The 16,050-nt window shown below is 39.9% G+C and overlaps 1 protein-coding gene across 2 annotated transcripts in view; it reads right to left on the reverse strand.

The window, feature by feature from the left end:
• Positions 1-16,050, reverse strand: part of SYNJ2 (synaptojanin 2) — a 60,812-nt gene that overhangs the window by 13,901 nt on the left and 30,861 nt on the right. For both annotated transcript variants that reach the window (XM_072331761.1, XM_072331762.1), the window contains exons 5-18: positions 15,041-15,124; positions 13,358-13,419; positions 12,979-13,075; positions 11,556-11,728; positions 11,084-11,165; positions 10,711-10,860; positions 10,442-10,607; positions 8,981-9,172; positions 6,977-7,061; positions 6,241-6,381; positions 3,606-3,798; positions 1,843-2,001; positions 1,147-1,303; positions 539-656 (exon numbers count right to left, since the gene is read on the reverse strand). In XM_072331761.1, the coding sequence (XP_072187862.1) occupies positions 539-656; positions 1,147-1,303; positions 1,843-2,001; positions 3,606-3,798; positions 6,241-6,381; positions 6,977-7,061; positions 8,981-9,172; positions 10,442-10,607; positions 10,711-10,860; positions 11,084-11,165; positions 11,556-11,728; positions 12,979-13,075; positions 13,358-13,419; positions 15,041-15,124 (1,859 nt within the window). The remainder of the gene's footprint in view (positions 1-538; positions 657-1,146; positions 1,304-1,842; positions 2,002-3,605; positions 3,799-6,240; positions 6,382-6,976; positions 7,062-8,980; positions 9,173-10,441; positions 10,608-10,710; positions 10,861-11,083; positions 11,166-11,555; positions 11,729-12,978; positions 13,076-13,357; positions 13,420-15,040; positions 15,125-16,050) is intronic.

Consider the following 16,050-nt stretch of genomic DNA (forward strand, 5'->3'; position numbering starts at 1 on the left):
GGAAGTTCTGCACGAATGTGTGCAAAAACTTCTTTATTGATGAGGGTGATGAAGCACTGGAACAGGCTGCCCAGGGGGGTTGTAGATTCTCCTCCTCTGGAGATATTCAAGACCCACCTGGATGCTGAGCTGTGTGACCTGATGTAGGGAACCTGCTTTGGCAAGGGGTTGGACTTGATGATCTCTGGAGGTCCCTTCCAACCCCTATGATTCTGTGACCTTTACAAGCCATCTAGTCCAGCCCCCTTGCAATGAACAGGGACAGCCAGAGGCACTGCTCTTTTTTTTCACCTCCATCTCCCATCTCCATTTTTAAGAGCAGCCCAAAAGTTTAACACTTTTTCTTTGAAGAGGTCACACCTGGCCCTGTAGTCATGGCTTACACCTCCCCAGGCCACACCGTCCCACACATGACCAGTGATACTTTCCACCATGGTAAACATCCCACCATGAGGAGAAAAGATAATAAAAATAATAAATATAACAAACCACACATTCTAGCCTCGTAGAACTTCTGATTATTTGCTTAAGACTTTACCTGTGGTCAGATGCTTGTAGCTCAGCTCTCCCATAGTACATCAAGGCTCCAGGGGTCCAGGTGTGTCTGACTTTAGTTTCTGCACTCAGATCACTGTCTAGAAGATTAATCTCTCCAGCTGTGCAACACAAAACATCATTTGAAACTCACAGCTATTTTTACTAACAGTGAAGAGAGGAGTTACTAAGGCACAAGAAGATACAGAAAAGTGCTTACACAACTACTGAGGACAAGACAAAAAACAAATCTATCCTTTATCAACATGGGAACTTTATGTGGAGAAATGATTCTGCTGAAAAGCAAGAGAATAGCTTCTAGATTATCACAGGTGGGTTGCTGTCAGTTCCTCAGCTAGCTCCCAGCACGTTTCCAATCTGTAGCATTAAGCCTTTATTCACCCACTTAAGAATTAAGGGCTGTCTCTGCAAGTTATTCCAATGAAGCTGAAATATGTCTGCTTTAGCAAAGACACTGCAATTTGAATATGCCTAAGTGACACATCCAGCTCTTGTAGTCTGAAATTCACAAACTCCCTCTCCTTATGTTGGTTCTGGATCAAAACAAAATGTGAAATTTTCAAATAAGGAAAGAGAAAGAAGCCTACACACCTGTTTTTTCAAAGGGCAGTTTCTTTCTCCACCAAAGAACTCGGTCAGTCCAAGCTGGGGTTCTGCATTTGTCACTTGTATCGTAAGCCTCTGACCCAACATCATATTTATATGTTGGTCCAAAATTAATAGTCCCTTCATGGAAGTCTTTAAAAATCTATGGAAAGAAATACCATCTCTTTGACTCAGTTAAAGATGAGGTAGGTGCCATTGTGCTCTACCAAATTTTCTGTGAATAAACAACTGTATTGGTTATTAATATACAGATGGTAGCAAATGTACAGAAGGAGTAAGTAAAGGAAAACTCACCAGTGGTGGTGCCTTGGCTGAAGAAGCTGGGACAGCCCTCACTGGTGAGCGATCTCCAAGAGACGCTGCCTCAGGGGAGTCAGCCCTTAAATGAGGTCTCAGAGGGGATGGAGTCGAGCTCCACCCCTCCCGGGAGCACAGCTACATCACTCTCACCTGTGCTCCCACAGCTGACCCCATACTTGCCTCAGCTGATTAATCAGAGGTTCAGGCTGTGATTACCAATCTCCCATACAACAACATTCTGATTTTTAAAGAGATTCATGTACTAAAAATAAATGTCTGAGAATGCAATGTTTCCCTCTCTCAAAGAATTAAACCAAACCAATACACCGATATTCAAGAAAACAACTTTAAAGCATAAACAAACAAAACATTCTGCCTTACTTTCCCACTGGATTTTTGCTGTTGTAGTTGATCAAATTCCAAAAGTGTTTTCCAGTCTTGACGTTTGAGAAAATAAAAGACTTCTTCATATGTTAGATCAATGCGATAGTTAAAATCACCACACCAGAAGACATAGTCATGAGAGAACACATTCCGTCCCTAGTTGTAGAGAATTGTAGAGAATACAGTTAGCATTAGATCACATTTAGGAAAAAGAACTTTTAAGTGCACTGAAATACACAATGGAGTCTCTCAGTTATTAAATACCAGATCACATACTTTCCATATCCTATATACTGAAATCCATTTTGAAAAGGACTACTTCTTGCACTGTCTTTTGTGTCCCACTGAGCTGAATTCTGTAAACAAGAGCATCAGATTTTCTCTGTTTTCTGAAGGTATGCCTAAGCTGGGACTCCAGCTTTAAATTCATAATTTGGCTGAATGTACGAATATAAAAGAAAATTGGTTTGTTTTCCTAACACATTTCACATACGTGAATTTATTCATTCTAAGTAAAGCACAAGATGTACCTCACTACCAAGACAAAGCAACAAAGGTCTTGATTAAGAATGAGCTCCAAATTCGATCTTAGGTGCACAGTGCCGTAGTTTTGTAAGTGTACTGAAATAAAACATCACTAGAAATTCACTCCAGACCTACGTTTAATATCCTATTATTCCATCCAGTCATTTTCTTATAGCCAGGCTATAAGCCACAAAAACCCTCTAAACGCCTCTAAAACAGCTGTGGCTGTCATAGCACTAGAGGGCACTCTTTATATGTATTTTACACACAAGATACAGTCAGTTACTTCTAGTGTAGAGGACATAAAATAGCTAATGAGATATTACAAAGGAAAACTACCACAAGCGCAACTTTATGGCCATATAGAACAGGTACTCTATGCAGGATTTCTGAACTGTCAGTATTATTTCATACATAAACCACAGCTAATTAATATGCCGTATGTGCTAAGCCTCTAAACCTTGCAAACCACAGAGAGTTAAAATTTTATGCCTTGCAACCTAAATGCCATTGCCTGCTGACTAAACAGAATACACAGACTGGTCCATTCCCTCTCTGGTTTAGGACCTCTCCCGAGAGGTCTGAGGAAAGACTGCAGAAATTTAAGGAACCAACATTAAGGGAAGGGAAGCAAAAAGGCACTACTGCTATATCCCATGGGTTACTTGTTGGCCTGAGAAAATACGTGTGAAATAAAACACTGCAGTGATTGATTTTACACCCTTCAGGGGAAAAATTATTCATATGGACTAATAAATAGTGCCCACTTGCCACATTCTGGGAAAAACCAGCAGTTCCTCAACAGTGACACATTCAAGAGGACACAATGAGGGGAACAGAATGTACATTAACAGACACCAAGAACCGATACATCATAACCAAGCAGAAGCAGATAAGGCACTGATTTGCCATGGTCTTTGAGGAATCCCTGCTAGCTAGTGCCAGCAAGGGCTATGCTCTCTGAATGCTACACCAGTCACCTAGACATCATCCCCAAGGTCTCACAGATCTGTCATTTAAGTCGCACTGTCCCAAAAGATCAGCTTGAAAACTGCTCAAAGGCCAGGACTTTCTGAACACTGCAACCTCTGTACTTTTGAAAAGTGGAGAACTATCTGTAAAGCAAGTGCTATATTGGGTGCTAAAGAATGCAAAGAGAGACAAAGTAAAGAGAGACGGTGTAAAGACACAGCCTTTACGTCCCAGGTTTTCAGTGCATGTACACTTATTCTTACCATGGGGAAACTGAGTTTCTGTGTGATTTCTTTATAATCTTCATTCCTCTCCTTCACCTGAGTCTGCCCAGCAGTTAAGTGACTGCATATAAAGCAGAAACTGGTACTATAGAATTGGAAACGGATGCTTACTGCCCCTTTATTTCCAGTCTTTCCTCCCATTCCTGTCTTCACAGTGTCTATTGCCACATCCCTACATGAAAAAAAAATAATAATAATAATTAAAAAGAAAAATAGAGTAAAGGGCTGCAGGGACAAGCATCCAATTAATTTTGCAACATAAAGGAAAAATCTGTTTACAGTGCTGTGCCTCCTTTCCTCTGCAAACTGAGGCTCTGAACAGAAAGTGCTGCCATCAGGCACATCTTTCGCATTGTGACCCTTCTTGATGATGTTCACATGCTTTTGTTTCAGATGAAGTATTATAAGTTGGTATAGAAGTAAAACGATTTGAAATTATTTTTCTCCCTGTTCTTGCAAGCAATAGAGCAAGAGGTTATTTTTGAAATAGTGGGAACTTCTGCAGGACGTACATTTCAAGTTTACCTCTATTGTGATCCTAGAGACATTATCTAAATTACCATTACATTCCCTTTTATAATTTCAACCACATGAGAATCTGTTTATCAGATAGCTAACAATTCAAGTGGTGTTACTATGCACCGAGAAACCCAACTTCACTGTCAGTGACACATTTTTTCAGTCCATTAAAAAGCAACAGACCATAAACCATAACTTGTTAAATCAGATGCAGTACTCATTGGATACAACTGTTTAGACCAAACTCTTACAGTAAGTTATGTTTTAATGACAAATAACTTAGGTCCTCCACATGTTTAATTACGTAATATATCAATGTTGTGATTAGCACACACTTATGCATTTTCCTAAAGAAAGATGAATTGCTTGGCAAGACAGACCACCTGCCTGCAGGAAAATTCCTCTCAGACTGCAGTCTATTCCAAGAATAAACCATGCCTGTCTGATCAGATAAGCAAATGATGAGATCATTGTTGTAATCAACTCCAGCACCATGTACGTCCTTCCTATTGAGAAAATTTCCAGACAGAAGCCAGGTAGCTCTAGACAAGAATATTACTGGCTTTAAGTATGGGGCAGGGGGAAAACACTAAGTTAAATACTAAGCCAAATAGTGGCTTCCTGCCAGGCACTGATAAACTGAATGAAGAAAGACATTACAGGTTCTCCCTGTTTTTCTCTTTGTTTTCATCTATCTTTTTCAGTTTCTTCCCTATCTTTTCTGCCCTCCAATCTGTTTTCCTCTTTGTTGGCCTCTTCTCCTAGTTGCAGAAAGCCACCTGAAAAGACACCCTCAGGGAGACAAAAAAGGACCACCACTGTTTTCTGTGAAAAGTTGGATTTCAAGTGCTCAGAAAGAAGTAGGCATTCAGTCTTTTTCTCTGTAAGGACTTCTCCTTTCTGCTTCCTGATTATCCAATTGCTGACTGATATTTATCTGACTTCCATTCACGGCAAAGGTTATATTGTGAGATAACCCACTGTATATGCTTGTATTAATTACAATTAAGTATTCATTCCTTAAAGTACTCTGTAAGCTTCTGCAATTCTCTCATTTTATTTCTCTATTCTCTGACTTAATCTGTCTTAATCTCTTCAATCTCTGTAAGTTCAGAAGCTTTTTTGCACTTCTAATAACTTTCGTTTTCCTTTTAAAGGATGTGGGAAAAGCTACATAAGCACACAGGTTAGATTTGATTACTCACACATACCATGCAGCAATACATCAGCATTAAATAATGGACTTAGTCACTACAATCAAACCTTTCCCTTTTTCTCCTAGTTTCAGAGGCTCATATCCAATTCCTAGCAGTCTGACAGTTGCTCTAGGCTTTAGGACAAGAAGATGCCCAAGGATAGATTCAGCTAACTACTCATTTCCTACCAATTCACACTTAGCCCATACAATTCTTGCCCAGGGCAAAAGCAATTTTATGCACTAAACCCTGCAGCTTGATACTCTTCCCTTTTTTAATAAAAATGAGATTTTTCTAGGGGCAAGAAGAGTTTGGTTGGGCACCAAGGACATCCGTGCTAGTAAGCTGAGGACACACAGCTCTGGGCTCTCCTAACTAGGCACATGCTTCTCTTTTTTGTGACATCTCATAGAGAAAAATACTTAACAAGTGCTCAAATATCAGTGAGAAAAATTCTCTCTCTCCCTCTAACACTTCCCAACTTTTCCACAATTCGTTTCAAGCCTGGAACTGTATTCTGCACAGAACTAAAAAGGATAGGGCTAGAAAGTAAAACCTGTCCTTCAGGCAGAGGCAGGCACTTGTCTTCACTTGATGCTCAGAATGCTTTTGGGCATTCTGAGTCAGGTCATTCATTTCCCAAACAAGGTGCTACACCTAGAGCATGCCTGGATTCCTTGCTGAACTGAAGAAGATATACTGGGCTGGTCCTTGGGCTGCTCAAGAGGAGAGAGTCCAAACTACTTCTGCCTGGAGACATGCCTCTCCCACACAGGAATTCAGGTTTGCACAGTTCCTGCCAAATTTAAAAATCACTCCCACTATCTCTGGTCAAACTTCATCCGCAGCCACCACTGAAAACGTAGACTATAATGACTTGGGTTTTGCTTTATTTTTACCTGATGAAGGGGACATGATATGGTCGAACAAAGATGAAAAGACAGACACCAACAAGTTGTGCTGATGTAAGCTGGATGTAGCGATGAGTCCTGGAAATAGCCTTTTGAAGCTGTTCTCCCCACATCTTTTTATTTGTTGTACTGGAACAAACATAAAAATCATTTAATGGAATCAAAGGAAACCACGTACAATCAATAAAATGAGCAGATTAACTGTGCCTTGGGTTTATAAACAATGTATTAGACTCTACACATGCTGATTCCAGTACTAGAAGTAATATAGGATACGTGGCAGGGATTGTGAGCCAGCACAGAGCAAGCAGGGTCAGCAAGCCAAGACACAAGCAGAAATGCAGTTATCCCACTCCAGGACATGAGGTACATTTTGTCAACAATACTAAGAATGATCTATGCTGTAGTAATCATAACAAACAAAACAAAACAACAACAAAAACTCTATGTGAAATCTTTTGACTTGCAATATTTCTTATAGTCAATAAAGAGATCTTCTCCTGGCTCAACCCCAGAGGAGTTAGCTATTGACTGTTCTTAGATGAAGCCTTGCGAGTGGGTGTTGCAAACATGCAAACATGTTTCCAGCTATAATTACATGCAACAGACTTAGAAGGAAGTATTCTACATACCTAACATGAGGCACAACTCTGGAGGCTTTTGTTTGACTGGCTTTTTAGGGGAATATTGGGTTTTAAAACAAAGCAAAACAAATCCAACTTACCTGGCATTGACAATGTTCCCAGCACTTAATTCAACCATCTCTTCAAATCCCACTGCAAATATGTCAGGAGGGCAGTTCTCATCATCTGTTGTCAGAAAGGGAAAAAGTCATACAAGAATTACTACTTTATTGTTTCTTCTAAAGACTTGTTTTCTAATTTGTGTCAGAGATCATTCCTGTAGTTCTATCCTGTGTATTCCCTGCCAAGCTTATACATATTCATTACTCCTTTAATGTAATCTCACAAAATAACCCCTGCAGTTCCTCCCAGCTTTTTTCCTGTCTTTCTCCCACCAGTTGGTCTCCAGCTCTCTTTGCAGAAAGCAGTTCAGAACAATCACTGTAAGCACTGTACTGTAGCAGTGTTAAAGATGAAAAAGTATTCAGCATTCTCCCTCCCGCACCCCAAACATACTAAGGACACAACACCTACCTGCCATTTTTTCACCCACTTTTTGCCCAACTTGCCTATCCTTTTCCTTTCATTATTATTATGATTATTATTATTTTTTACAGCAAGTCCATCTGAACTTACTGTCTATACACAGTCCCTATATGCTTTTTGTCCTTCCCTTTCTATGTATTTAGTAAATTTATCTGCTACTTTATGGAAGACTTCAAAGTTCTTATCTTCACAGATTAGGTCACTCTAGAGCACAGCTACTCTGCTTTCCCTCGTTCAAGTGTGTGAATATAACCCCAGTGAAACACCAAGGATCAAATTCTCTCCTATAATAGTATGAAGTACTTCTGTTGACTCATCAGGTCCGCCCATTGTTTAAAGGGTTGGATTTTTGTTTTGTTTTGGGTTTTTTTTTTCAGTTTTGTTTATTTGTTTAAACTGTCACTTAATTGAACATGAAGACCACATGAACCTAAGGAAGTCAGACCTGTCTCAGAATATAAGAACGTAAAGAGAAGTAAAATATAGTGTTACTCTCTGTAGACATAAGCATTAAACTAGAACAAGATACTTCCTGACAGGCACTGTCACATTACCTACTTATTTCCCATTCATAATTTTGAACACATAACTACTAATGCAGGCACTGTATTGACATTTCCATGTACAGAGACCTTTTGGCGGTCATACCCGAGCTGTGCATATTAACATAGCTCCATTTCAGAAGCTACTTAGACATTCCACATTCTGACTGACGATACCAATTAGTCCTGCTCCTCCAGTTTATTTAGGAGAAGGTCTGGCAGGAACAGCAAATAACGGGCTCTCATCAAATTTTAATATCATGGGAACAGCCATTTGCCAGTACAGATAAACTGCTTCTGAATGAGACTGGACCAAGCACTCACCCAAGCTGTTCAGAATATAGTTGTCTGCACTGAACTGCAAATCCATACACTCAAGAACTAAGAGTTCTGTCTCTGAAACCAGGACAAGTTCAAATAGGACAGCTTATGTAAGTAGCCAAGGATCTGAGGAATTAATTCCTGAGCTTGAAGGGCAGGAACATAAATATCCCTGCGATGCCAGCAGAAGGTTATATGTTCCATTGTAACAACAAAAGCACAGATTTTGCCATATCTTTGCAAACACTCATTTTTCAAATGACAGAACATTCACTTCTCATTTTTCTTAATAGAATCTGGAAATAAATTACAGTAACTGACTTTGTTCAATACATATGGAATTTGGTGGCTAACTTAAGCAAGCCAGAAACACAAGAACTTCTATACAGCTAAGGAAAGGCAAAATGAAGAACAAGGAGACATTCCAGTAACACCTAAGCATAAAGTTTCTACCCAAAATAAAGAACCGAGAATGGAGAAACTGAGGAACAAAAGAAAACGAGGCATGCAGAATAGGCTGTAGAGGTCTAAAATGGGGCTGAGAACATCCTTTAGGTTTGGCAGAAAATGCCCCTCAGGATGATGCATTGACTCTGAAAGGAACAGCTAGTCAAACCTGGTGTTCTGACTTGCAGATCCTAGAAATGCAATACCTACTGCAATACCAAAATGCATTTTTTTTCTTTAAAGTCTTACCCTGAAATTCAGAAACTCCAGAGAGCTTTGGAGAATCCAGCAACCAGTCTGTCAGCTCACTGGTACCAAGGATGTTGCTTCGAAACTGCTTCCCTCCATTCACATTCCAGGTCCCCATGGCAACACGAACACGCTTGAAGCTTGTGAATTCAAACTGACGCTCTGACATGGCCTTCAGAATACTTGGAGTTACTGATGGAAGAGAAGAGAGAGAAAGAGAGCAGGTAAAACAAAAACATGCCATAAAAGCAGAGAAAAGATCCAGAGAGCTGTGACATGTAAGTCAGCAAGAAATAATGACAGCACCCTAGTAGCAAAAATGTAAAAGATAAAGAATAACTCCAGTAGCAGTGGCAATAACTGTAAGGTTATTGAAGCTGATGCTATCAATTTCTCTTCCAGACTCCAAGCATCCTACAAAAGCAGCTGTGCTTGTGAGAAGTCAGTCACTCACTTCCAGCATATGTTTTCTAGAACTTCAAGTAACAACTGAACGAATTCTTTTCTCCTCCCTTAATCTTTTCAGTTTTGCTTGCAGACACTGAGTATGCCACAAATAATGCTTAAATCTAAGCCCTAACAAATTTAGATGAGGGAAAGGTAGAAAATAGCACAGAGTCCCACATCATATCTTCAAAACTAGCACTGTCACAGCTCTCTAGCCTAGTCAGAAGTCCTTAGAGGAAACTGCTACTTTCATTATTTTTGATGAGTATAGACAATTAAGAGTGCATTTTTTTCATGTGAGTAGCTGTAATAACCTTAATCTTCAACTACTCAATATGCATCAGCATTCAGGTGTAGAGAAGGTATCTACACTGTCCTCGTAGTCCATAAGGGGACACCCTCAGGACTGCAGCGGAGCTGAATGGCTCGCATCTACTCTGTTAAAATCCAGTAAGTCTCTGGAGCAAACTGGCAATGTGACACTGCTTGTGGGAGCAGGTTATCCTGTATTCTGCACATGCGTTTTTTCTCAGAGAGAACTAGGTTGGTCGATTCTAGATGGGTGCAAACAGCTATGTGTATGTTATGGACTACCAGAGTAAAGCAGAGAACAAATCAGCATAAATGTGCCTTTAAGACCCAAGTGGCTAAGAGCACACACAGACTGCAGACTTAAAATAAGGAGATAAAAATATTGAGCTCAAGAGACTCCCCCAGAACAAAGTGACCAAACTGGGAATAAAGCCCTAAAAACCTTCCCCTTCAGTTGATCTCCTCTCAGCTATCAAAGAACATCATCAAACAGCAGATAAACACATTGGAAATCCAAAACAAAATATGAGAAATAAGCACAATGAAATTCAAACAGGCAGGATTCTGCTACAGCAGCTTGAAATAAAGTGTTTTAAACAACACATGTGCAAGAGTAGTTTTTCTATAAAATGATGCAATTGTTTATAACTGACAGTCAAAACCAGGCAGAAAAGAAACAGGAAGGGTTTATGCTGGCCTTACCCAGCAGAGCAGTGTTATCCATGAGCATCTTTCCCTTGTCTGCATATTCCTCACTGAAGAAGTCGCCCATGAGAAGCAGCTTGATGGCTTCCTGCTTTACTGAATCAAAAAAATTTGACTGAATGGTACGAGAGACAGAGCGGGCTCCATCCTTGAGCTTCCCAACCTACATCAGACCAAGATCATCAGCACAAGAGGCAACGAGGTGTAAATCAGATACCTTTTTTTACAGTCACTTCTGAGTAAACAGCTTTGCTGCTTTTCTTTACCTTGTGCTTTCCTTCAAGGGCACGGCTGCCAGTGAACACTTTGCTCAGATTGTGACCATTGAGAGTCCACATTGCTTTGTACGATTCCACAAAGCGCTCAACTATAGATTTAGAATTCAACCCAAGGATCTCCAGTTGTGTAAGCAGGATCTGGGTATGGAAGAGGAAGGGAAAAATAAAATAAAATCACTCTTCTTGAATGTATTTTGCCTTTTCTTCCCAATTTAATTATTACAGCTAGCACCATTCTATGACACAGAGCTAGCAAGAAAGACTTGTATCTGTGAGGCTTATGTCCCTTTTTCCTTCTTTCCTGTACAACAGACAACGTATGCCGTATGGACATCTGTGAAAGGTCCTCTGATAAACTTACCTCCAGCGCAATGAAGGACTGTACGCTGTTAGTACGATCCAGGCAGTCCAAACAATTCATTCGAAAAGTACCTGTCTGCAGGCTTTAGTAATTAAACACAAGAGGAGGGAGGAAGAAAGGTATATTTTAAAAATAACATCTAATCACAGGTTGATTGAACAAGATTGTCAAATATTCAGCTTGAATATACCCACCCACATTTTGGCAGTGCAAGCACATTGTGCACAGTGTATTCCATTACGTATCTAATTACCTGACTATGTCTCCAACACAGTGCTTGCAAATCCATGCGTTGGTAATTTTCCAAATTCTAAACCATGGAGAGGTATTTAACCCAAATGACCTATGTAGTACCAAGACTACACTTTGTTTCAAATCCATATTTCAGGATGGTCACATATGCCCATGAACCCGGGAAGGCCAGGAGGGCTGATGCCTGGCTACGCTGGGACATGGGGGCAGGGACACTCACCGTGGACTTACATTGTCGCCCTTTGCAAAGACACCAAAGTCCTCCCAGTGCAATTTCAGTTGAGGTCTCAGTAAATTTTCCAGTTTTTCAGTTTTCCCACCTTTTGCAAATTGGTGGTAGTCAAAGTTTATCATGGGAGTGTCTTCAGCGTGGGAAGAGGCCCATAGCAATTTCTGTTTAGAAATTGAAAGGAAAACAAATCCTGTTCAAGTCACAGCATAAGGATTGAAACCAGCATGTTTTTCATTGTTTGTAAACCATGGTTTTAATTTTGAGAAGTTCACATGGAAGTTTGAAATGCCAGATGTGAAAACAGTAATGAATGTTCTGTTTTCTTTATACCCCAATTTTCCTTCAGCAAATATCAAACTATGGCTGCAAAGCGTACCTCAACACTAGCACCCTGGATGGTGGCAGCCCAGCAGCAGAGGCCTGCTGCCTTGTCACAACAACATCAACGCTTTGGGCAAATTCAGGATTAGGACTCTGACGTGAAGATGCCCAGAGCTGCTTAAAGTACATGAACGAGTGTATTTTGCAATTCTTCTTTAAATGCCAAGAAAAATTGCGGCCCTAATTTTAGGTGGAGCGTGGCTGAGAAGGAAGTAAGAGACAAATGATGTCCCAGGAAACATACTATAATATTTTGTGGCAAACCACAGAAGTGAAAGAAGGGACACAAATAGCCTCATTATTTCATTTCCCATTTCCATGACCTCATATGCATTTCCAAAATTGCCACAAATCTCATTAACATCTCTAGAATAGATACAACTGTAATACGTCCTGCTTTTCACAGCAAAGCTAGAGATAATTGTTTTATTAACTCTAATTACATAAACCTTTGTCTATTCCCTTTGCCTTTGGACACAGTCATGTCAGGAAAGGGATGCTTCATTCCACTTACATTGTGATACATACTGAACACATAATAACACAGTTTGTTTGTTTTTTTTACATTGGAAGCCTATATACAGAAGTCATACTAGTATAACTGTATCAAGTTAGTAATTAAATCTTCCTTCTGTAAACAAATTTAAAGGGATTGCATGAAGTTTAGAGGAGAAAAAGCAATATATTTCATTACGTTGTTATAGAAGTCGAAACACTTAGTATTTTGCACCAGAGCCATTAGCAAATGATGGCACACCTGAGGCTGCCATTTACTCACAGCCTCAGTGTAAACTGTTGTCTGCATTATGGCACTGCCTTTGCTGTAAACATAATTATATCTGTTACAGAGCATGTTTGTGAGAGGAACAGCATTACTTATCATCATAATTCTCTCTCTAATATCTAGTAAAAAAAGAACATAATCACATCCAGTATTCATGATGTACTTGCCCAGAAGGGAAACAAAACATGGAGGCTCAGGAAGTTAGTGGTTTAACAACAGAATAAAAATAAAATGCATTGCTTTTACCTTGAAAGCTCTGTTGAGCACCTCCTCTCCTCCTCTGCTTCCCAACAGGTTAACAATCACTTGTTTTCCATACTGCTCCTTCAGAAGCATCATATGCCTACAGCAAAAGTAACCACAACACTCAGCATTTCGTAGCTTTTCCAGAATCAAGCTAGGAGACCAAACTGTTTCAATTACTAATAAAGACAGAGAGGAAAAATAATGAAAATAAGTGAATAAACGAGGTAAACATACAATAATCCTGCAACACCTAAGGGACTGGCAACCTCATAGGAGGGGTGTTTCGCATCTCTAATGATATACTGGGAAGATATAAAGTTATGGAAGCGTGGTTAAATGTCGGGCTACTGTGTTACTGCCAAAGTTGAATGAAGCTTACCTGTCAAAAGCGGGAGCATTAGCTTCTAGACCTCTGTTAAGTCTTAGATGATGAGAACCCACCTAAAATGAAATATTGGAAAGAAAAAAAGAAATTATCTGTAAATCATTAGATGTCTCCCTTTTTCCTTAAGAGAAAAGCATCTCTTTAGCAGCACCAGATACCATTAACAGTCTTCACACACCCACACACATAATATCCTTAATACAAAAGCCATGGTTTTATCAGACAACATTTACAATTACAAGTAAAAAGAATATTATTAAGCAAAGGGATATCTTTTACACATCTTTCTATAACCAAATAAATCACTTTCCCTTGCCAAATTCCTCTAACAGATATCCCACACTGCATCACATGAATATGCTGCATGCCTATTACTTTTCCTGCCCTTCATCCCTCAGAAATGGATGCAGATATGCTAGCTCTGTGGACTGGGGAGGAACATTTTATATGGGAATGTAGCAACAGGACAAGGGGAAATGGCTTTAAAGTGGAAGAGGGTAGATTTAGACTAGATATTAGGAAGAAATTCTTCACTGTGAGGATGGTGAGACACTGGAACAGGTTGTCTGGAGAAGCTGTGGAAGCATTCAAGTCCAGGCTGGATGGGATTTTGGGCAACCTCTGCTAGAGGGCAACCTGGTCCCTGCCTATAGAACTGGGGTTGGTACTAGATGATCTTGAGGATTTCTTCCAACCCAAACTGTCCTATGATTCTATAAAATATGATGAATCAAATCCTGTGCCATGAATCTGCACTGCTAATTATTTATGAGGTCGTATATTGCTGCGTGTATCATCACCTTTCATTATTTTCCTAAGGTTGATTTATGCAAGCCTTCCCAACAACAGTGCCAGCACACTCATGTCCGAGGACTAAGAGTAATTATCCACCAACAGGTGAATTTGAACTGGTTCTTAGGTGCTAGTTCTAAAGATAAAGATGTATCAAATGATTGTTAAAGAATCTTAAAAATAAATAAATAAATAAATAGATAATAAAGCAAAGGTATGTGACATGTCTCCACTAACACATAAGAATGAATGTGCATAGTCAGGCTTCATTGCTTATCCCTCTGCTCAGAGAGGAACGGTAGGATGATTCTTAGCTGAGCTTCTAACAGTACATAAACTGTAACACACATGTAACCTGCTAGGCTTGATGCATTAATATCCTAATGAAACACTACATCTTTGCCTTGCATAATGTCAGGTCAGATAATGGCTACTGTAACCTAGCAAACAGGCTAAACATTATACTTTGAAGGTAAAGTGCTCCTATAGAGCTGACAGTATCCCTAGAGACTCCGGTTTTATCCAGGAGGTCCTGAGAACTGGGCAGTTGAGAACAAAAGGTTATTCCAAAACAAATAGAAAACATTATAAAGATATGGCTGTAGCCATCAGTTTAGGACATCAGGACATAATCCCTTACAAAAACTTTCCAGCAGAGGCACATGAACATGTGAAAATGCTGAACTTCAGTAACTATAGGTGTTATAGCTGTGTAGCCTGTTGTGTCGTTTGTATTTAGATAAACAGGGAAAAACAAACAATTTCCTATAAAGTAAACCTAAAAACATAAAGCTCAGCATTTTCATCGAATGAAAAAAAACAGTTAAACTTATAATTTAGAAGTAGAAAGAGAAATAAGATAGGCTTTTTGATTTATTTGTTTACCTGAAGCCCCGGTTGCTCCCAAAACAGTGGAACAGAACCTCTGATCTGCACAAAGGAAGAGACATCATCGTCCAAGTAAATTGTCTGCAAAAATAAAACAAATGGAAGGAGTTCTCCGATTAGAGCTATCCGTCTGCGACACCTTCATCAAATGTGTTTGAGACCTGAACACAAAGGGTGAAAAAAGTAAACAGCGTATCTCACCGTATCCCCTTACTGCTCAGCCACTTTTCCATAGTCTCACAGGCAGTGGAACAAAGTACAGCGTATTTGCTTTCATGTACTCAGAGCAGATTCAGTTCATTACTCACCAGAAATAAGAGGGAATGTAAAACAGTACCACTGGCAAGGCAGGAGGAATCTTTCATCCACAACAAAGATGGATTTGATCTACTGGTGCGGAAACTCAGGAAGACCAGGACATGCTCTCCCTCTCTCTCACACAAAATTTAACCGCAAAATGTCATTGCTCCTTGTGACTGGTGATGGGTAATGTCAGGTGTGGGCCAGGCTTATCCCTTGCTTTATTTACTATTTCTTATTGCACTGCGTGTCATGCCTTGTCAGCGTTCAAATAAATCTCAGTGAAACCAACAGCTTTGCCACTCCCATTCCAAGACAGTGAACAGCATGTTACCTATTTCTCTTCAAGCAGGTTTAGTCAGAGGCTCCAAACTCTCCACTGCATTCCCAGACCAGACCTCAAACTCCTGCTGCATATTTGTTATGACCACTGCTACCAAACTGATTTCTAATCAAATTCGTGTGAAATACAAAGACTGACTTCCCCCTTTAGCTTCCCTCTCCATCAGCCTCTAGGCAAAGCTCACATTATACATTAACTTAGCACAAAAGGTACTATCTTCAGGCAGGGTATGACCACAGAGCAACTGTGCGAAACCCAGCTCTCTCCCCAGCCTATACTTAGCAGTGGAATCCTGGCTGTTTTCCATGTGTGACACATGATATGCATCTCTGTTATCTCATGCATCACAACGAGCCTTTTGCAG

Source organism: Excalfactoria chinensis, chromosome 3 (assembly GCF_039878825.1).
Source record: "Excalfactoria chinensis isolate bCotChi1 chromosome 3, bCotChi1.hap2, whole genome shotgun sequence".
In the NCBI taxonomy this organism is placed as follows: Eukaryota; Metazoa; Chordata; class Aves; order Galliformes; family Phasianidae; genus Excalfactoria; species Excalfactoria chinensis.